The 22,381-nt window shown below is 50.1% G+C and overlaps 2 protein-coding genes across 2 annotated transcripts; both read left to right on the top strand.

The window, feature by feature from the left end:
- The first annotated feature begins 12,975 nt into the window (after positions 1-12,975).
- On the top strand, positions 12,976-15,997 carry LOC308575397 (uncharacterized protein). The gene is made up of 2 exons (XM_081173971.1): positions 12,976-13,299; positions 15,627-15,997. Exons 1-2 carry the CDS (start codon positions 13,021-13,023, stop codon positions 15,972-15,974), a joined length of 627 nt encoding a protein of 208 aa, XP_081030097.1. The 5' UTR covers positions 12,976-13,020; the 3' UTR covers positions 15,975-15,997.
- Positions 15,998-18,822: 2,825 nt separating this feature from the next.
- LOC308576359 (uncharacterized protein) lies at positions 18,823-22,239 on the top strand. The gene is made up of 2 exons (XM_081175631.1): positions 18,823-19,205; positions 21,144-22,239. The coding sequence occupies exons 1-2, from the start codon at positions 18,921-18,923 to the stop codon at positions 22,221-22,223; spliced, it is 1,365 nt and encodes a 454-aa protein (XP_081031757.1). The 5' UTR covers positions 18,823-18,920; the 3' UTR covers positions 22,224-22,239.
- Positions 22,240-22,381: the final 142 nt, after the last annotated feature.

Genomic DNA, 22,381 nt, shown 5'->3' with positions numbered 1-22,381 from the left:
GGAAAACAGGCCTGGTGGTGGGGGTTGAAATTTTGCATATTTATTATTTAATTGCTACATTTATATCTTGCCAGTGCCTTCCTCCAAGCTGCTCAGGGCAGCAAGCATGAGTCTCTTTCCACCCACCCAGATTTTATCCTCACAACAACCCTGTGAGGTAGAAACAAAATAAAAAAATTCCTTCCAGTAGCACCTTAGAGACCAACTAAGTTACGTAGTTATTGGTATGAGCTTTGGTGTGCATGTCAATAAGTAACTTAGTTGGTCTCTAAGGTGCTACTGGAAGGAATTTTTTTATTTTGTTTCGACTATGGCAGACCAACATGGCTACCTACCTGTAACTAAGCCTGTGAGGTTGGTTCAGCTGAGAGAGAGGTGTTCCAAGGTCACCCAGTGAACTTCCTGGTTTGAGTGGGGATTTGAACTCGCCACCCCATTGCACTTGCCTAACCTTTGTGCTCTAGCCATCATGCCACATTAGCTCTGGTTTTCTAGTTACCCCCTTCCACCCCTGTTGACAATTGCTTCTTCTCTTCCTTCCTTCCTTCTCAGGCCAAGGGCCGCTTGGCAGGGAGGGCGTGGAGAGGGACATACTTGTGCCCTACAAAACTGACAGCCAGGAGACAGGAGGGGGACTGGCTGTCAATTCATAGGTCATAGTAGTGTGCCCTCGGTCTGGTTCTGCCTCGGAGCAGGAAGCATCGTCCGAGCACCACTTCTTCCTGGTTGACCCATCAGGGGAAATGGGGCACAAAGCCCACCTTGGGCGCACCTGCAAAGGCCAGAGCCACCTCCTGTCCATGCTCTTTTCATGGGCAGATGGGCCTTAGCATAACATCCTGGAGAGCTGGCTCCTGTCATTTTCGACAAGGCCGAGATCAATGGATCACTGCAGGGGGTTGGACTAGATGACCCCTGGGATCCCTCCCGGCTGCACAATTCTATGAAAGGCAGTTTCCAGTGTTCTCTGGCAGCACCCACAGCTCAGTGGGCAGAGCAGCTGCTTGGCATGCAGAAGGTCCCAGGTTCAATGACCAGCTGCTCCCGTGATGGAGGGAACAGGGGATGGAGGAGCCCAGGTGGAGGTAGCAGGTGATGCAGGGGCCTGAGGCACTGGAGAACTGCTCCCTGCAGAGTAAGCCATACTGGGCCAGAAGGACCAACAGCCTGGCCTGGTCTGACAGCATCCTGCCTTTCTGAGGGGACCTCCAGACAAGCTGTTATTGAGCTGTTACTGAGCATTGATCCAGATTTGCTTTGCCCCAAAATTGCACATGGCTGTTATGCAGCATTGCCATCTAGCGGTTGTGATGGGAAACAGCATGGGGTGGGAATGTGTGATAATACAGTACAGTGGTACCTCGGGTTAAGAACTTAATTCGCTCTGGAGATCCGTTCTTAACCTGAAACTGTTTTAACCTGAAGCACCACTTTAGCTAATGGGGCCTCCCGCTGCTGCTGTGCCACCGGAGCACGATTTCTGTTCTCATCCTGAAGCAAAGTTCTTAACCCGAGGTACTATTTCTGGGTTAGCGGAGTCTGTAACCTGAAGCGTATGTAACCTGAAGCGTCTGTAACCCGAGGTACCACTGTACTCATATAACCCCACAAAAGTTTCGTGCATGCTCAATGAGCATCTTTCCAGGCACATTTTGTGGGAACAAATCAGGAACAACCTCTACGGGATTATTTTGTGTCAAAGTCTTTCCCGGATGTCACCAGCCCCACTTCTTCAGTGAAACACCCTCCCACGTGGCTTTGCGGTTTCTTATCAAGCCCTCAAAAATACCCCTTTATCTCCTCCAACAAACGGTGCTCTAGGCTTGCAGGGCGGCTGCCCATCATGCATGTGCCTCACAAAGGACAGACAGCAAGGAAGTTTAACAGAGGGGCCAGGGAAATAAATGCATCCGCCCACCTCCTGTACGGAAATGGGATTTCTAAAGTGGTCAAATTTAAAAAACATTGCCTTTCAAAATGGCCCTTGGGCTGCTGCATTGCGGCGTGGGGTCAGGATACTGCCCTGACCCACAAGGCAGAAAATAAAGCCATATCAAAGGCTTGCTGTTCTGAACAGAATCATAGAATCATAGAATGCTGCGATTGGAAGGGAACCCCAAGGTTCATCTAGTCCATCTCCCTGCAATGCAGGAATCCCAGATAAGGAATCGCTGGCAGATTGGGGCTATCCAATCTCTGTCTAAAATCCTCCATTTAAGGAGAGTCCACCACCTTCGGAGGGAGTTCACTCCACTGCCCAACAGACTTTCCCATCAGGAAGTTCTTCCTAACATTCAGCTGGAATCTCCTTCTTATGACTAGATGACCACTAGAGTCCTTTCCGGCCATACAATTCCACGAAACGTCCCGTTACTCACTCTGTCCATCCCTGAGCACATGATACTCAAAGCGCCTGGGTCAAAAGATCTTTGTCCTCCTGGTCTCTCAGTGGCATCCAGATGCTTTTTTGGGTGCCCATCCAAAATAACAGCCCCCCCACTGGAATGGTTTGAGGCTTCCACGTGGAGTTGCTGTTACAGCCGATAGGCACCCCCTCCCTTGTCTGGGCAGGAGCCCCACACCTCCTTTCAGCTAGTGAGGGGCACTGCAGGCCGCTTCCACTAGCTGCCTTTTCCATGCTGGAGGGGAAGTCTTTGGCCTTTTCCCAGGAGTGACCACGGAGCCAGGGTGTACCTGCAGCGGACAAGCTGTTGGAGGAAAGGAGGAACCAGGATTAGCCCATTAGTCCATTCAACACATCGCCTTCATCGTCTTCTTCGGATTAAAATTTTACACTCACATATCCAACATACAACATAAAAATAAGATTCCAAGAAATCCCTCCTCCCCTTTGTGGGTCCTATTGTTAATCATTTCCTCCTGCATCTTTTATGATAATCCAAAATCTTTTACCATTAAACTACAAGTGATATTCCAGTCCTACTCACAATTTTAACCATTTACAATGGTCTTTAAGATGAGTTATAAATTTCCCCCATTCCCTATTAAAATTCTGGTCTTCCTGATCTCTGATTCTTCTGGTCTTTTTAGCCATTTTGGCGTAATCCATCAACTTGATCTACCATTCTTCTCTGGTAAGAACTTCTTTCCATCTCAGCAGCAACTAAGCACAACCAATGGATTAAGCCATAATGAGTGCCCCCGCCCCCTTCGCAGCTTTGTCCCCACAGAGCTAAAGCACGCTGTCTGATCCTTAGAGATCTTGTCTAAAGAGCAGACAGGAAGATCTTTTACATACAAGACAGATAAAAGAAAGTTATTCATGCAGCGCATAGTTAAACCATGGAACTCCCATCCACAGGAGGCGGCAGCAGCCACCAGATTGGATTACTTTCTTAAAAAGGAGTGAACAAATTTGTAGAGAATGATAAAGCTATTAAGGGTGTCTCAGAATCAAAGAACAATGGGAGCATGACATAGGCTATGAAATTAACCCCGCCCAATGGACTAGAATGTGGTCTAAACCTCCCTTTAAGTCCATATCAGCCAAAAGAAGGGAACTCACTTTGAAACTCGCCTACAGGTGGAACTTAACACCACGGAAACTGGCGCTGATACACCCAGGAACCTCACCAAGATGTTGGAGAGGCTGCACCTCCGCAGGCACATACCGCCACATATGGTGGCAATGCCCTAAAATACAAACCCTTCTGGACAGCAGTCCTACAAGAGATGTGCAAACAGGTATTAGAACTCACCCCAGAATTGGCCCTACTGAACATCTTCCAAGATCATAGTGACATTACAGAGAGCTTATAACCCACCTACTCTCAGCAGCCAGAAGCCTCATAGCTAGACACTGCCAGGAGTAAACATGGACCAATGGTATCAAATTGTATGGGAAACAGCCTGGCTGCAAAAGCTAACCAATAAACTGAAACTGACATGGGGAGAAATAGAAGAGGACACCTTCACCCCAGTATGGCTCCCCTTTATCACATACACAGCCCAACAAGACAATGACAAGAACGCACGGACAGCATACGAATCAATCTGGCTTACCTGACCCAACAAGCCTCCCCCCTCCCTCACAAATGCAAACAAACCTCACTGCAGACAACCACAGACAACCAACCACACCCTGCCCCCTAATACATCTTACTACCAAGGAAATGTAATAAACGAATAAAAAGAGAACCTACTCAGTTGACGCCGACACAAAACCCCACATGTACACCATACGAAAGAATATAAGCCTCACCACCCCTCCTCAACCTTATACTGTACTCAACACTAATGTCTCACAACACATGCAACTGATTTGTAAGAAAGACTATACAACCTGGAAAAAGAGACAAGGCGTGTACTTTTGTAAACCATTAAAATCTTTAATAAAAAATAAATGAATAAGGGTGGCTCAGCTCTGCCTCCACAGATGGAGGCAGCAGTGCTTCTGAAAACCAGTTTCTGGAAACTACAGAGGGTGGGGAGAGGGGCTGTTGTGCTCAGGTCCTGCTTCTGGGCTTTTCCCACAGGCACTGTGAGAAGAGGATGCTGAAAATATTAGTATTAGCAGCATTACCAGTATTAGTGGCCACATGACCTGGAAGATGTACGCCGGCTCCCTCGACCAATAAAGCGAGATAAGCGCCGCAACCCCAGAGTCGGCCACGACTGGACCTAATGGTCTGGGGTCCCTTTACCTTTTTAGTATTGGTATATTATTTTATTTATACCCCGTCCGTCTGACTGGGTTGTCCCAGCCACTCTGGGCAGCTTCTGACATAATATAAAAACACAACTAAATATCAGTCATAATATAAAACTTCTCCATACAGGGTTGACTTCAGATGTCTTCTAAAAGTCAGATAGTTGTTTATTTCCTTGACATCTGATGGGAGGGCGTTCCACAGGGAGGGCACCACCACCAAGAAGGCCCTCTGCCTGGTTCCCTGTAACTTCACTTCTTACAGTGAGGGAACAGCCAGAAGGCCCTGGCACCTGAACCTCAGTGTCCAGCCTGACCGATGGGGGTGAGACGCTCCTTCAGGTATACAGATGGGACATTGGCCTGACTCAGCTGCCACCTCTTATGTTCTTATGATAAATCACCTGCCTTCTCTTTAAGAGTAAATGACAGGATCTCTCTCCCTTCACTCCAGTGCTGGAAAATGCTGCGTTTGAGGGACTATCAGATGTTAGCCATCCCTGCCCTAAGCCAGCCCCCAAATTCACAGCTTCTCCATCTCAGGAGGCAAGGAGCAAACCGGGCACATAACCCAGGGAGGCAGGCACATTTTCTTGGCAGCTCCCTGGCACCCAGGAGAACTTTGCCCTGCTCACTTGGCACCCACAGGACGCAATGCTAACAGCCGTGCCATAAAGAGCTGGAGCGAAGGGACTCTGGACCCGCCAGGAGCAGGTGGCCAAGGAGCTCCAGCCCAGGCCTCTGCCTTCATCTGCTGGGCTTTGTGGAACTTTGCCCAACTGCTAGGGCTGATGATCAGTCAGGGCGGGAAGGCTTTCAGGCAAATGAATAAAGAAATAAAGTTGCCATGCCTTGCCCTAGCAAGGCCACTTTCCTACCAACTCACAGGTGCCAAAGTGGGGGCCTTGCTTTCATTTTCTTTTTGGTGGGGCATTGGGCCAGCTGCAGTTACCACCTCACCTTGGCCTCCACTGTCACTTACGGACTCACTGTTAAAAATCACTGTGTTCATGGAAGACAACCATACTCTGCTACGACTATTCGCCAGAGAAGAAGACCACTTCACCACCAGCCTTTTCAGGCTGTCTTGGCCCCATGAACTCACTCCCAGTGCCCCCTGCGCTATCCTTTAAAAAGCATCATTCAGAACAGCGGTTTGCATAACCCGCTAAGGAAGATAATAACACCATTGCATTCAAAACAATTAACTGCACAATTAATATTTAAAAAACCCCAGTTAACACTCTATAGTTGAATTAATTTGACCCAACTGATCAACTTGATCCAGTGATGCCAGCTTTTCAAAGTCTGAAAGTCATTTACAGTGCCCCCCCCCCCAGTAATTGTGTTCTTAATATTCTGTTGGGAGCTGCCCAGAGTGGCTGGGGAAACCCAGCCAGATGGGCTGGGTATAAATTATTATTATTATTATTATTATTATTATTATTATTATTATTATTATTATCATTATCATCATCATCATCATCATCATCATCATTTTTCCCCCTCCCAGGGGGTGTTACAGCCCAATTTGGGAACCACTGATATGACCGGTGGACCAGCCTTTGGACTGGATGGCGATTGGAGCTCTGCCGCGGAAAGAGCCCATCAGACTCTTAATCTCCAGTTTGTGGGTTCGAGCCCCACGTTGGGTGAAAGATTCCTGCATTTGAAGAGGGTTGGACTTAGATGACCCTTGTGGTCCAACTCTACAATTCTGTGATTCAAGACCTGGTTACCTTGGCAGCAAGAGCCCTAAATGGGATGGATGGCAGCAGTGCGGGGGGGGGGGGGGAGAGACCTCTGCTGTGACGATGAATGTGAGGTGGGGCTTCTAGAGGCAGTGCCGCAGCTTACCCCACACTTTTCACATGCTGCCAACTCTGTGGGGGGAGGGAGGTGTGTGGATGCTGGCAAGGATGCAGTCCCCCCCCTCCATCTTTCCCTGGCTGTGATGGAGCTGTCTTTTGGCCATGTGCCCTGGGACCTTACAAGTCCTTTAGACTTGTGAAGGCATTTAGCAGAAAGGAGCCCAGGAAGAAGACCTTCCTTTCCCCCCATGTCTCCTGCTCTTTGAGAGCCTGAGGACCAGATAGTGGACAGGGCAGGGCAGGATCTAGGCCAGGGGCTGAGCAGTGCCATATGCTGGAGAGATTACCTAGGGGGATGCTAGGAGGCAAGGGGGCAGCAGGGGGGAGCTGGAGGTGTAAATGACTCTCAGATTATGAAAAGCTGGTATCACCAGATCGAGTCCATCAATTATGTTGAATTAATTAAACTACATAGCTTTAATTGGATTTTATTTAGTTATTTAGTTAGTTCATGTGATTTATACACCGCCTCATTGTAAAGAGAGAAACACCTCAAAGATGAAACAATAAAATGATCACTAAGAAAAACTGAGAACAAAACATTTGAGGAGTTAAAATAAAAATAGACCAAAAACATATTTTGAATAAATGCACAATCAGTTGTTACTGTTTTGAATTTTATCATGGCACTGGGGATGAGTTTATGGGGGTGAGGGCCCAAAAAAGTTTAGAAACCATTCATCTAGAGGAACATTGGGGGGGGGGAATCAAAACCCTAAAAATCACGCCATGCTGACAATACCCAGACCAACACCAAGCAAAAACTCTTCCCCAGTTGACACACAAGGTCCTCCCAGCTGGGGCCTACAGCTCCATGGGGTTAATTTCCCACACCAGAGGTCATCTTCATGGTCCCTTGGCTGCATCTGGGTCATCTTCCTCCTGCACCAAAGCCTGGCTACAAGAAGAGAGTGCTTCTGACCATGTGCAGAGTTTTAATTAATGGATTGGTTGCATTTCTACCCCACCTTTTTTTCTTAACCACTACAACTCTCTCTCTCACACACACACACCAGCCAGTGTGGTCTAGAGAATAAGTCCAGGGACATCCAGGGTACAAAGCCCCCTTGGCTCAGCCACGAAGCTCACTAGGTGACCTCGGATCAGGAACCCTCTCTTTCAGGCTAGCCTACCTCACATGGGGCTGGTGGAGAGAAATACCTTGTAAGCCTTAGAGGGCAAAAGGTGGCATAAAAAATAACTCAAAACCACTGAGCCAGCCACCAGGCAAGCAGGGGGAAGAGGGCAGAGTCTGCCGGGAGGAGGCCCAAGGCCTGCGCAGGACTTTTTGCTGCCTGAGCATCAGGACAAAATGGTGCCTCTCCCTTCTCAGTGTGCAGAATCTGACCAGGCTGGAAGCTGAGTGGAAAGGAGAGGGCCCTCCACTCCCCCTGGGGACAGCAGGCTTGCTTAGGGGGCTCAGAGCCGGTTGCACAGCACACCCCACTGAGCCCACCACCTGACACCTGAAGCAGCTGTCTTTTCCTCTTCCCCCTCCTGCTCAATGGTAGGGCCGGCCCTGAACGCCTCTCCTTTGGCAAATTGAGAATGCCCCACCCCCTCCATCGCCCCCCCAACCAAGGATAGCTTTGAAAGCAGGCAATGCCCGCTTGCTCCCAGAGTCCAGGACAAACATGCCAACTGCACCCTCCAAATCTAGAGGGCACCTGGGGACAGTGCAAGACTTTGGGGCAGAAGCCAAACACACACCCCAAAAGGGACACAGGAAGCTGCCTTATTCTGAGAGCCAGAGCCTTGGTCTAGCTAGCTCAGTATTGTCTACACTGACTGGCAGCAGTGGTTTCAACCTGACCTGAGGGGGTGTTATCAGAAGCTCGCCCCCACCCCAGCAGCCACGGGACTGCAGGTGAAGGAATACGCACATTTAAATAGGCCCCAGAGGTCCCTAGACATCTGTATTCCATCAAGTCTGCCATCTAAAATGACCTAATTGCACCACTGCTTAAGGGGGGGGTCAGGAAGGGAGAACCCCCAAAATAAGCAGAGCTCCCTCCCTCCTTGGAAAGCATCGGGCACGGGGGGGGGGAATATAACCTGAGCCGGGGGGGGGAGACACAGGTGGATGGAGCAGGAATGGTTACCCCCCCAGCCTAAAAAAATAAGCTCACCTTTGCCAGCAGTGAAGATGGCTATCAATAGCTACCAGCTACGCTTTGTCTTTACGGTGTGAGGCAGCGATGCTTCTGAATCCCAGTTGCTGGAAACTTTGGGAGGGGAGACGGCTCTTGAGTTCGAATCCTGCTTGAAGGTTCCCCCAAAATAATCATCTGGCTGGCCACTGCGAGAGCAAGGGGGATGTCCTAGGTGGGCCATTGGCCTTACCTGACAGGCCTGTGTTGTGTTCAGCGGTCCTCAAGCCCCACCGTGCGCCCCCAGGTCTGTCCCCGAGGATGCCCAGGGTGAGAACTGCTCAGCCACCCCTCTCCCAGGGCGCTCATAATGCCCAGGCCAGTTAATGATTACCGCGGCTGCAAATATTTGAGGATTGCTTCGGGGATGCAAAGTACAGGGCACAGGAAGGGGCCTTGGCAAAGCTCAGGGCTGGCCTCCTCCACCCTGACCCACTGGAGAGGACACTCCCCAGCCCCACCCCAAGAACCAAGTAGGCGGGGTGGAGCTCCCTCCCACTTTCCTGTCAATGCCCCCCTCCCCTGCGTCCGTGGAACTGAGAAGCTGGTAGGGGTTAATTCCTGGTTCGTATTATTAAGAGGAAGTGTCAGGCTTAAAGACTGCAGCCCCACCCTCTCTAAACTCTCACGCTCCCCCTGGAGAAACCCTTTCCCCTAGAACGCTCCAGTTCCCCCTGGATGAACCAGGCGTACGCAGTGGGACAAGGGGGGGCGCACTCTGCACATGCTCAGAGGAACACCTGCTGGCGGTTTCCCCTTTCCGCAGGGCTGTCTGTCCCTTGCTCACGTTCAGCCCTGTTGGAGAGTGGGAAAAGGGAATCAGGCTGGCCCCTGTTGGCTGGCACAGCCCAACCTGCTGCTGGCAGGATCCGTGCCGTCGTCAGCATCATCATAGAGGACAATGTAGCATCCTGACTCCTAATAAGCTACAAAGTGGGGGGACGAAAGAGAAATCTCTATAACTACAAAAAAGGGGGGGTCAGCTATAGTGGGATGGGTGCATCTCTCAATATTGGTTCATTTCCCCAGTCTTAAATTTATTTCTCCACATTTCTGCAGCAATTTGCATTAAAAACACACACACAATTAAAATTTGCAAGTATGGTATTTTAGTGCAATTTTCTCCTGAAAAACCCATCTTTGCATTTGACAAATGTACACATTTTTGTAAGCTGTTTCCCCTAATATAATGCAATGGTGCCTGCTCTTTTCACTAATACAGGCACGTATGCGCACACTTTATCCCAGTAAATGCATCTTGCTATACATTATGTGGCTGGAGGAGTGCATTGCAAAATTCAGAGAGGTGCAAAATTCAAAGGGAGGCTGCATTTCAGTTCAGGGGCCGTTTTGGCAGCTGCCAAAACTTCAATTGCCCCCAAATGAAGAACCTTGCAGGACTTGCGACTTTTGCTCTGGTTATGAAAATATGTGGAGTTAAGCATTAGCTGGAAAAAATATATCATAAATTACTTGTGGCCTAAGGCCTGGAGGACCCTGAAATTTTGTCTCGTATGCAACAAAAAACCTCTCCTTGGGGCAACATGAAAACTGGCTTTTGTAAGGGTCCTAAATACTTTGCCAAGCTAATATCCAGTCTCTCCCAGATGTTCTGTGCTGCTTTCTTGTGCTTCTCCTATTTGTTTGTGTTTGTTTGTTTTTATTGTATTGATTTGTTTTATTTACTTCAATAAAAAATAAAAATAAAGAAGACCATTCTGGAATGGTCAAATCTGGCAAGTTCACCTTTGAACTTGAACTGGATCCAATATCTCCTCCCATCCTTCTACTCAGGGGCTGGTGGAGAACTTGCTAACTCAGAACACAAATGCAATCCCCCCGCCCAAGTCAAAGATGCTCCTGAACTTCCGCATTCCTCCTCCTCTGTTTGGGGCCATGCAAACTCATGCATGCATGCACAACGATCACCTACTGTCACCCAGGACCGGAAGTCCCATTTCTCTGTCAGGCATGAAGGTCAGTTGTGGGGCTCCCGTTCTCCCCCCCCCCAATGGGCCTGGGGGCCCTGCTGTCCAATCTCAGGTGGGGACAGGGGGCCTTCAAGCTCCCCTGAGCCTCTTGCACCACATTCCCAGCCTTCTCCAAGGAGCACAACCTACCTTAGGGTGACAACGGGGCGTCCCTTGCAGATGAGCTGAGCTGCAGAGGACTTTCCTGGGTGCAGGGGGCCTCTGGGCAGAGGGCAGCCCCAGCCAGGCCTTGCTCAGCATCTGGGGCAGAAGGACCATCCTCAGCCCCCTCCCTCCGTTTTTAGAGCCAACCCCTGCAAGCACAGACCCTGCCTTTGAATGGGCTTCTGACCTCAGCCTTCTGCCCGCAGGCCCTTGGGTGCTCTGGGTGGCCCAGTTGGGTGCCTGCCTTGCTGACTGCTGGAATGGGAGGGTCCTGTCCTCTCTTATCTCCTGCAAGCAGTTGGGCGTGACCTGAGCCCAGCCAAAGGCTGCATTTACAAGTTCTGCTCTGTTTTTTCCTGGCAGGGCTCAGCAGTCTTGGTCCCTTAGCTCCTAGCAGGCAGAAATTCAGGAGCTGAAGCGCTCTCTCTCTTTTTATTTTCCTGACACGGATGGGAAATGGCATGCAGAGCTACACCTGTTGGATGTTTGCCTATTCTGCAGCCACTAAAAGTCTGGGAGTTCCATGCCCTCTAACATTTCTCAAATGAAAATAGGGACATTTCTCACTCTCCTCCAACTGACCCTCCTCCAACTCCCCCCCCACCCATTTTTGTCTCCCACCTGCAAAGAGAGGCATGTGCCACCACCATTACACCAATGGGACACAGCACAGAAGCCCTGAGAAAACCCCTTAATCCTGATGTTATTTTATTTTTTTCTTCGGGAGATTTACAAAAAGAAAAACACACACCAATAAATAAATTTTAGAAAGGGGCAAGAGACACAAAGCATTTTTAAAATAACATCAAGACACCTTGTGCACTGCCAAAGAGCGAGCCAGCAGTAAATCACACCGTTCAATGTTGGCGTTAACTCTTTATTAGCAAAAACACGATTTTCACAGACTTGGCTGAGTGTCAGGCCTAATGAGCACAGCAGGTAGGTCTGGCCCCATTAATCAGTTGCCAAGACCAGGCATAGGCAAACTCGGCCCGCCAGATGTTTTTGGCCTACAACTCTCATGATCCCTAGCTAGCAGGACCAGTGGTCAGGGATGATGGGAATTGTAGTCCCAAAACATGTGAAGGGCCAAGTTTGCCTATGCCTGGGCAAGACTGAAGGTCCTCTTGTCTGCAGTGCTTTCTTCCAGGCAATTGGAGACTGTGTCTGCATGTAGCCTGTCGCCGCTCTGCCCATTTCAGCCCTCTTCTGATTCTATCACAGCAGGAGGGAGATACCCGTGACTCTTCACCAGTCTAACCTGCCTCTTGCCCTCTCCCTCCCCCTCTCCTGCTTCAGCTTCTGCCTCTGATTCTGGACTTCTCTCTGCCACCGACTCTCCCAGCTCATTAAGCCCTGTTGCCTCTTCCCAGTCTTCTCCCTCTGACCACTCATTGTTGGGATACTGCCAGGGAGACGGGGGCATTTGGCAGGCCCCCAGCTGGCTCCAGCCACCAGCTGGCAGCCGGGCAATCTCCGGTACAGCCTCAATCAGCGACAAGAGACTCAGATACCTTTAGAGACATGGCACGCTCTAATCAGCAGAGTGAGTAACTTCTCACAATGGTAAGGATGGAGTGGCGGACAGAGACATGTGGTAAGCATTATTTACAGGCATTTATTCAGCATAGTTCAGGAACAAAGGAAAAAACATGTCTGCTTCCCTTCGTGTCCAAGCACATAGCAGTATAGCAAAAGCAATATACAAATGGAAATTCCCAGCAAGCCTGTGCTGGAAGTAAATAGGCATGTGACACACAACAGTCATGCCTGTTCCTTTTAAGGTGGAATGGAACTATATCCTAACACCACCACTCCCCAGGCTCAGGATATCCTTCCCTTGCTGGTTCCCCAAGCTGGTTGCTCCCACCATTCCTCTTCATCCAACGAGTCCGTGACATGGCTCTATTAAGAAACAGTGCTTCTGGACATGCGCCGAACGCCTTCTCCTCCTCGGCACTGGAGAGCTGCTCCCAGCTCATGCAATGCTGGCCTTAGGGCCCCCGGATTCTGCTCCAGCGGCCAGCCCGAGCCCTCCAGTAGCTCTTCATGGGTGGGCGGGCTACCCTAGGAGACAGTGAGAGTTCAGGAGAACCCTGGACTAGTGAACTCACAATGGGGGGCTGTGTGGCGGGCAAGGAAATTCCAGAACGCCTCCACTTGGCCTCAGAGTCACAAGCCACCTGACCAGCGCCATGGCTTCCCCAAGGGAGCTTCTGCTGCCCCTGACCCTAGTCTGGGCGCTGGTGCTGCTGGGAGGGACAAAGGGGGCTGGTCCCGAGGGTCCCTGCGAAGCACAAGTCCGATATCGAGAGAGCAGCTCGGAGACTGGCGGCAGCTGGCTTGGCACAATTGCTCTGCTCAGCAGCGTTTGTGCCACGTGGCTTTTTGTTTTTTACGCAATCCATTGCCTATGTGCCAGCAAGGACCGGTGCAGCCAGGGGCTAGAGGGGGACTGCGACCTGCGTTGGAAGGTGAGGGAACATCTACCTGTCTTCCTGTGTACCTACTGTCAGAGGGAGCCGGCAGAGAGAACAGGTTTTCTGCAGAACAGAGAAAGACTGGGAAACACTGGTTAACTTTCTTTATGAAGGAAGCAGAACAGAGAACATGCAGAGACTTCTATGGGTTTCTCCTGTCTTAGCAGTTCTCCGGACTGGCTTGTAACTCTCTGCTTCATTCTCTAACCTTCTGTGTCAGGCCTCTTCCTCCGTCTACGGCAAGACTCAAAGGACCCTCTCTGTTTCTGCTTGGTGACACACAGTAGATTTGGGAGTTTGTGGGGCTTGCAGGCTGCCAGCAGAAAATCTGTTGGGGTGTTTCTGCGGTTCAGATGACAATCTGATTCCTGTTGGCTGGGGCACCTGCCTGTTTCCCCTCCTTCCAAGCTCCCAGCATCTAGCACATCCCAGCTTTTCCCCTCCTTTGAGGTGCGGCTGGTTTCCCACCACCAGGAGCCTGGATCCACATTTTCTCCCTGGGGGAAAGGTGGCTCAGGTGGGCTTCCACCTTGGTCAGGTAGCTTCAGGGCCGTCTTTAGCAGGTGCAGCGCCGGGGTGCAATCCGCCCAGCACCCCCAAGTTACCCCTGCAAGGGCTTGGGAGTGAAATTGCACCCCTCCCGAGCCTCCCTGAGAGGAGAGCGATCCCTGCAGAGGCTTGGGAGGGAACCTGTGTGCCCGCCAGCCATATGGTTGGCGGGGCGCAGCTTCCATCCTAAGCCTCTCCGATGATCGCTCTCCTCCAGAGGAGGCTTGGGAGGGTAGCTGCATGCCTGCCAGCCTTATGGTTGGCGGGGCGCCGCTGGCGGGCGTGCAGGGAAAGGGGAGGCTGCTGGCAAAGCCGTGCAGCTCCCCCACTTGCTGGTGTGCCCCTGAGAGGCCGGCGCCCTGGCGCAACGCACCACTAAGCCCTATGGAAAAGACGGCTCTGGCTGGCTTCCATCACTCCTCATCTAGCCAGTCCTTGACACCAACCTTCCCATCCATCTGCCCCATTCATCTTCCATCTTTCCTCCAAGCAGCTCAAGGTGGCAAACGTACTTCTCCTCCTCGCCATCTTATCCCCACAACACCCCTGAGAGGTAGGTGAGGCTGAGAGGCAGTGACTGGCCCCCGAGGTCACACCCAGGGAGTTCCATGGCTGAGTGGGGATCTTAACCCCATTCTCCCAAGTCCTGGCACGACACTCTGTGACACCACACCGGCAGGAATCAGCGGGAATCGACTACTTTAGAAGGCAGCCCTAGCCTCTGCTGCTCATGCATTGGTGATCTCTGGAATAGGCTATTACAATGCTCTCTGTATGGGGCTGCCGTGGATGACAGTAAAGTACCGGTAACTTCAGCGGGCGCAAATGCAACTGTCTCATATTTAGCAGATGCACCATTTGTGGGTGGATTTTTGGGCCCGATTTTAAGTGTTGTATATGGAGTATTAAATGTGCCAAAAGTTATTTCATCTCCCCCAACCTTATCATACTTAGCAGAATATGTCTCTCCCACCTGTATTCATTCAAAAACATGTGGTTTTTGTACACATTGTTTTTCCTCTCTGAAAGCGGGCATTTTTATAAGCGAAGGTGCACCCTAAATAAAAGCACATCCCAAAATTTGGAACATTTATAAACGATTTAAACAGCACAGATTCCACCCTGGGGTAGGGGGATCCCGCTGTTCACTTCCTCCTTTTTTTGCAAGAACTTCCCTCTTGATCCTCCCAAGATTCCTGCTCTTTGGCCAGTTATTCTTAGCCATAACAAGAGGATCTGCCCTCTTATCCCAGGACTTGCTGAGCTTACTCAGGATCCTGGGGTGGAGAGGCTATGCCAAAAGCCTTCTGAGGGTTTGCTGGATCCCTCGTACCTGGAGATTTACGGAAGGCTGGCAAGATCTGCCTCTCAGCCAGGCTTGGAGCCTTTATCCATTGATGGTACATTTCTCAGGGGCCTTCTATAGGGGCCCGCATGCTTGTGGTGGGTGGGGCCACAGTCAAAAGTGAGTGGGGTCCTTTCCTTCTCTTCCACTTCCCCCCATTTTCCCTCTCCCACCCCAAAACAAGGGTTGCGTGAATTGGGCTGAGGTTGGCAGCTGGCCACCATGGCTGGCTTCAGGCTGCCCACCCTTCTCCTGTGTGTTTTGCCACCCTATCCTCAGAATGATAGAACTGTAGAGTTGGAAGGGACCGCCAAAGGTAATCCAGCCTGACCCCCCCCCCCTGCAATGCAGAAATCACAATCAAAGAATCCCCTGGGGACAAGTGTTTGTTCTGACTGGTCTGTTGCCTCTTCTCTTCCCCAAACAGGGCGGCCAGGCAGCTTGTGGGGAAGGAGAAGAGAACCACCTCGCTGCATCTCAGGAGCTGGCTTGCACCCGGACCAGGGGCACGTCTCGCAAGCCGGTCTGCAGCCAGGCCCAGCAAGCCTACGCCCGGCAGCTGGCCTGCATGGAGCAAGAACTGGAAGGCTTCCTCTCCGAGGTGAGGAACCGGCGGAACGCCCTCGGAGACATCATGGTGGAGGAGAGGTGCCCCCAGAACACGGAGCGGGGCCAAGACAAGCTGCGCATCACTGTCTATGAGATCTCAGACACTGAGGGGTCCGGGCGGCCGCAGCAGAGAGGACGCAGGCGGAAGATGCAACTTTCATATTAATTATATAAAAAAGACATACATGAGAGCTGAGTTGGCCTGGCTTGGAACATGGGTGAACATGGGTGTATATGAGTATACATGAGTGCACATGCATGTACATGTGTGTATATTGGTATACATGGGTTATGTGGAAGTGTCTGGGGGTATACACTGGTATACCTGAGCGCATATGAGTGCATGGCCTGCACATGGGTGTGTACATGGGCATACATGAGTGCACATGGGTGCATGTGAGTATACATATTTGTATGGGGGACACGGGTTGTGCTGTGGTCTAAACCACTGAGCCTCTTGGACTTGCTGATCAGAAGGTCGGCGGTTCTAATCCCCACGAAGGAGTGAACTCCCATTGCTCTGTCCCAGCTCCTGCCAACCTAACAGTCTGAAAGGCAAGTAGATAAAAAGGTACTGCTGGGGCGGGAAGGTAAACGGCATTTCTGTGCACTCTGGTTCCGTCCATTGCACCAGAAGCTGTTTGGTCCTGCTGGCCACAAGACCCAGAAAGCTGTCTGTGGACAAACGCTGGCTCCCTCGGCCTGAAAGCGAGATGAGCACTGCAGCCCCATAGTCACCTTAACCGTCCAGGGGTCCTTTACCTTTTCCCCCTACATATTTGTATGGGTTACTTGGGGATATACATGGAAACATATGGGTGTACGGGGGTGCACATGGATGTGCTGTGGGACTTCATGTGGCTGAAGAGAAAGTGCTATGAGGTCAGAGCTTGAGTAAAGATGGGCAGTCATGCTTAGCTACAGAGCCTAAGCGGAGCCAAGAGGACTCAAATGTTCTTATTTATTTTATTTATTGCATTTCTATCCCGTGATTTTCTCCAAGGAGCTTTATTATTGGCTTCTGCACCAAAGGAGCTAAGCCTATCATTGCCGTATTGGGAATAAAACATGGAGAGAGGAGACATTTCAATCCAGTCCCCTGGATCTTAGTCACAATCCTGCATATCCTCCAACATTTCTCCAATGAAAATAGGGGTGTCCTATTCTATTATTATTATTATTATTATTATTATTATTATTATTGTTGTTGTTGTTGTTGTTGTTGTTGTTGTTGTTGTTGTTGTTATATTATTATTATTATTATTATTATTATTATTATTATTATTATTATTATTATTATTATATTTATACCCCACTCATCAAACTGGGTTGCCCCAGCCACTGTGGGCGGCTTCCAACATGTATAAAAACATAATAAAACATTACACATTAAAAAAAAACTTCCCTATGCAGAGCTGTCTTCAGATGTCTTCTACAGGCTGCATAGTTACTTATCTCTGTGGCTCGGGGTGGGGTGTTGAGGCATCTGAATATAGACTGCATTTTTAATCAAGGCTTATATTGGCTTATATCTTGATCAGGTTCCTAAATTAAATGGGCTTAGATTTTCAAATGTTATGCCAGGCAGAAGACCAACTGCCTAAGTACTTTGGCAAGATGTTTATCCTCCTGGACAAGGGGGCCCCCTTGATTTATAGCAGAAAACAATTCTCAAAGTCGTAAAAGCTGGAATTACAGGCTGAAGAGCAAGGTTACATAGACCCAACATAATTAGGAATGGGTAAATAGTAAAATAAAACCGTTAAACTTGAGCCACAGGACAAAAGGCCAAGAGCACATGGAAAAGAAAGCAACTGGCTGGAGAAGGGGGGGAGTGTAAACAGGGGAAGAGGCTTCTTTTGAAACTGCTTTTTTTACTGAGTTCCCTTTTCTACTTTACAAAGACCTTATTCCTTTTAAGAGGCTACCTGTGTTGTGTATTAAGTGTATTGGCATAGATGTAATTATGCAAAGGATTTAAGAAATGCTAGATTTTTATTTCATATAGTTGTAAGAGTTGTAATTAAGTCAGCCACCAACCTAGCCCCCCTGCCAGACAGGAAGACGCCATCCAAGCTGTCCTGATATATAAGCTGTCAGACATTTGTTTAGAAACCTTCAAATGAAGGAGATCTTTCAATGTTGATGTGAAACTCAAGATCCTTGACATATGTTTAAGATAAAAATTTAAGATTAACCATTTGTTTTAGAAGGCAATAGGGCAAGGAGGGCAAGAGGTGAGCTGGTAATTAAGATTTCTTGTTGAGACACATGTAAGATATATTACTGCTTATTTGTCATTTATAGATGTAACAATATATAGCTCTTTGTGTTCCATATAAGGACAGGAGGATATGGGTGTATCTTTTAAGATTGGTTATAGCAAACAACCAATAGAAATTTCAACCAGGCTGATTGAACAGAGGCAGCCACAGGAGGAGCAAAGGGGGGCTGGATTAAGGGAATATAAGTGCTGGCCATAATGGCAGGAGGCCAGGCCAGAGCTTGGTAACCATATACCACTGTGCCTCATTTATTTGTCTGACAAATAAATTATTATTTTAATTTCTCTATTGCTGCGTTGAATATTTCATTCCAGCTAAGCGTTAACCACAAGCAGGGTGCTACAGTGTCATATAACTCCATACCCTCCAACATTTATCCAATCAAAATAGAGATGTACTAAAGCAAAGCAGGACATTCTGGGATCAAATCAGAAACTGGAACGGCTTCTGTAAATCTGGGACTGTCCCTGGAAAATAGGGTCTAATGCTGTTGGGTCTGATTTATGCGGAGACTTGTTCAGATCACCTCAGCAGGGACTGGAGTCCCCATCTATTGGCAGAATGAATAACCAGCAATAACCAGTCCTGTTAGCGAGCAGGACGGTACATCTACTGCAGATTGATCAATAACAGATGTCAAATCAGAAGGAGTCCAGCTTTCCTCCAGCCCAAGGCAGCGATGGCGATGATGACACAAAGGAGGGCAGCTGTGTGACTCTGGGCAGGAGGGAGGCTGGGCCAGAGGGGCCTCTGGCTTGCATGAAACACCAGGCAAAGCCAGTGCCTCCCTGCCCGCCCCACTTTCTGGCTTCCCCAAGCTCTTGGCCATGGCTGTCAAAAGCTCCTTGCTGGCGTGGTCCTCCCTGGCCGTGGTCTTCATGATCGCAGGGGCCGCTGCCGTCCAGAGCGCCTGCGGACATCACTACCGCTACCGCAAGCCACGAGCCGACACCTACGAGTGGCAGGGCTACTTTGTGGCCCTGACCATCCTCCTGGGCAGTGGCTGCGGCCTGGCCTGGTGCATCCTCATTGTCACCTACAACATGGGCCAAAGGGGAGGCCAGGAGTTGCCACAGATCCCCTCTGCAGGTGAACAGATGCCCGCAGCCATGGTGAGCCTCGGGGAGCTGGTGGGGCGGGAAAGAGGCAGGTTGCCAGTGCGAGAAGGAAGTGGAAGGGAGCCCCTTCTGTTGCAGGAGGCCAGGTGGTCACTTCTGCGGACCTCCAGAGGTTGCTGGACGCAAGAACAGCCCGTAGGTAGCTCAGGCCAAAGCGAGGGGCCTGTGCAGTCCAGCATCCTGTTCTCACAGTGGCCAAATTCCCCATGGAACCTAGCAATTCAGATAGACTGCCTCTGTGCCTGGAAGTTCCATAACAACCTAAGCTGAGCCTCCCAGCTGGATCAGGCCTAAGGGGACCAACTGGTCCAGCATCCTGTTCTCACAGTGGCCAACCAGATGCCCCAGTGCAAACCCAAAAGCAGGACCCAAACGCAAGGGCACTCTCCCCGCCTGCCGTTCCCAGCATCTGGTATTATTCATACTGACTCTGACAGTGGCGGTTCCACACAGCCTTCTCTTCAATGAACTTGCCCAATCCTCTTTGAAGGTGGCCATCACTGCATCTTGTGGCAGTGAGTTCCAAAGTCTATGCACTGTGTGAAGAAGGACTTTGTTTCGTCTGCCCTGAATATTCCAACATTCAGCTTCACAGGGTGGCCCTGAGTTCAAGGATTATGAGGGCGGGATAAAAACGTTCTCCTTATCACCTTACACCAGGCATATTTTTACACACCTCTGCCATCTCATCCTCCTCCCTCTTTCTCTCCTTTTCTCTAAATTCAAAAGACCCAAATGATGTAGCCTTTCCTGGTAGGGGAATTGCTCCACCGCCTTGACAGTTTTGGGTGTTCCTTTCTGACCATCTTCTACGATATCCCATTGGATCAGATACAAATGGTATAATGACCATTGGCAGGTGTGTCTAAAGACAGGGCCAGCCCAATTAATGATGCCGCCTGAGGCCAAGGACAAGATGGCTGCCACCACCTTCTTCCAGGAACAAAAGCTGACCAAGCTGGCCATCGAACGTCGATTCCTCCACTGCACCAGAGGGCAGGAGACAATGACCACATTCACACCAGACATATAAAGAGCTATCACTTTAAACAGTCCCGTAGCATTCTGGGAGCTGTAGTTTGTAAAGGTGCTGAGAGTTGCTAGGAGACCCCTATTCCCCTCTCAGAGCAGCTACAATTCCCAGAGTTCCCTGTGAAGAGGGAATGGTTGTTAAAATCATTATGGGAACTGTAGCTCCGTGAGGAGAACCAGGGGCCTCCTAACAACTCTCAGCACACCTCACAAACTACAGTTCCCATTGATTATTTGTTACCACTATTTAAAGTGGTAACATGGTGCTTTTAATGTGTGGTGTGGATGTGGCCTTGCTTAGTGGGTTCAGAACAGGCATACACAGCTCTGCCCATTTTTTGCCCCTCAGTATGTGCCGCCTGAGGCAGCAGTCTCACTCTGCCTCATGGCTGAGCTGGGCCTGTGCATCAGGATTGGGTGGGGTTGTAAGTTGCCCTGAGGTCAGAGGGAAATTAAATGAAGCAACTGCAGATAGTGGCAATTCAGGAGAGAATGTTTTAATTGTAATTCGGCCATTATAAGGTGGCACCTCCCTTTGAAAGTTCTTTGTCCAAATATGGCTGCCTTAAAATAAATAGCTGAGTATCTTTGTAGGTTAAAAGGTCCTCCTACTATCTTCTCAATATTGCCATTTCTGATTTTGAATTTGGGTCAGGCACAGGGATCGGTTAGGCAGAGAGAATCCTGTGTCTTGGATGAACAAGGGAGGTGGGGAAAGGATGGGTAGTTAGGAATACTTTTGTTGAAGAGGGGGTCCTGAGGAGGGAGGCTTTTACCATCAAAGCTGCACTGATCTTGCCATATTTGCAGGCAAGATAGGAGTCAGGGGCTAGGAATGGAAACCAGAGGGGCCTGACCTTGCAAGGCCCTTAAATGTGACCTCTTTTCTGCTTTGGACAGGGCCACCAAGACAAACTGACACTGAGCCCAGGGATGAACCGTGAAAGGTCTGTCAGCTTTGCGACCCTGCCTGGGCTGAAGAGCCAAGTCACAAACGAGGAGGACCAGCCTTGGCTGAAGCGACAAGTCTCAAAGGAGGAGGTTCGGACGAAGTCCCAGTTGGACACAAGCATAGGAAGTCGGACGCCGTCCCACCTGAACTTAAACCAGGGGGTTCGGGTCCCATCCCAGATGAACGCAAGCGAGGCAGTTAGCACCCTGTCACAGATGAACACAAATGAGGGGGTACGGACCCTGTTCCAGATGAACGAGGCAAATATGAACATGACTGAGGGGATGAGGGCCCAATCCCAGGTGGATGAAATGATTGGGAACTCCTCCCAGAGGAACGTGAACGAGGCAATTTGGACCCCCTCCCAGAGGAACATAAACGAGGTGAACAGGGCCCGCTCCCAGATGAACACGAATGAGGCAATTTGGACCCCATCCCAGATGAACACGAACAAGGTGATTTGGACTTCCTCCCAGATGAAAGCAAATGAAGCAGTTTGGACCCCCTCCCAGAGGAACATGAACGTGTTGAAAAGGGTCCCATCCCAGATGAACATGAAGGAAGCAGTTTGGACCCCCTCTCAGAACGAGGTGACTAGGACCCCAACCCAGAATAACATAAACAAGCTAAAAAGGGCCCCAACGCAGCTGAACATAAATGAAACGGTTGGGACCCCATCCCTTCCACCTCAGCAGGAAGGCCAGTCCTCCAGGCCCGAAGAGCAAGGCGGTGGCACTCTGTGGAACTTCATGGAGCAGGAGCTGGAAAGGCTTCTGAGCGCCCTACGCCTCTACCGGACCCCCACGCCAACCCCCGCGGCTGAGGAGACGCCGGCCCCCTTGGCCAACGATACTCCGAGTGACTCAGCTGAGGAGGCGCCGAAACCCCCGGCTGAGGAGGTGCTGGGCCTCGACCAGACTGAGGACAAGGAGACCTTGATGCACCTCATCATCTGTGAAGTCCCCCAAGACAGAGGAGCCACCAGGGGTCGGGGGCGCAAGAGAAAAGCGAGCAGAGGACGCAAATAAAGTGCAGAGAAAGAGAGAGGGTGGCAGGTCGGTGTGTCTGTTGTGAGGCAGGAGGAGTCATTGCTGGAAACGGCTTCCTTCGCTGCCACCCTCCTGCATATATCCCCAGGAGATTCCTTGATTTTAAAGCAGTTCTTCATCCCAGGAGCTCCGAAGGG

The sequence above is a fragment of the Podarcis bocagei genome (assembly GCF_964188305.1).
Source record: "Podarcis bocagei genome assembly, chromosome: 16".
Classification (NCBI taxonomy): domain Eukaryota; kingdom Metazoa; phylum Chordata; class Lepidosauria; order Squamata; family Lacertidae; genus Podarcis; species Podarcis bocagei.
Note: the sequence above shows the minus strand (reverse complement) of the source record. Positions and strands in the feature narration are given on the sequence as shown.

What these genes read in the sequence shown, in the direction of transcription:
- LOC308575397 (XM_081173971.1), top strand. Translation starts at nt 13,021, where the DNA reads ATGGCTTCCCCAAGGGAGCTTCTGCTGCCCCTGACCCTAGTCTGGGCG. An exon ending in ACTGCGACCTGCGTTGGAAG is followed by an intron (nt 13,300 to 15,626) that starts GTGAGGGAACAT and finishes TTCCCCAAACAG; the next exon opens with GGCGGCCAGGCAGCTTGTGG.
- LOC308576359 (XM_081175631.1), top strand. Translation starts at nt 18,921, where the DNA reads ATGGCTGTCAAAAGCTCCTTGCTGGCGTGGTCCTCCCTGGCCGTGGTC. An exon ending in AACAGATGCCCGCAGCCATG is followed by an intron (nt 19,206 to 21,143) that starts GTGAGCCTCGGG and finishes TGCTTTGGACAG; the next exon opens with GGCCACCAAGACAAACTGAC.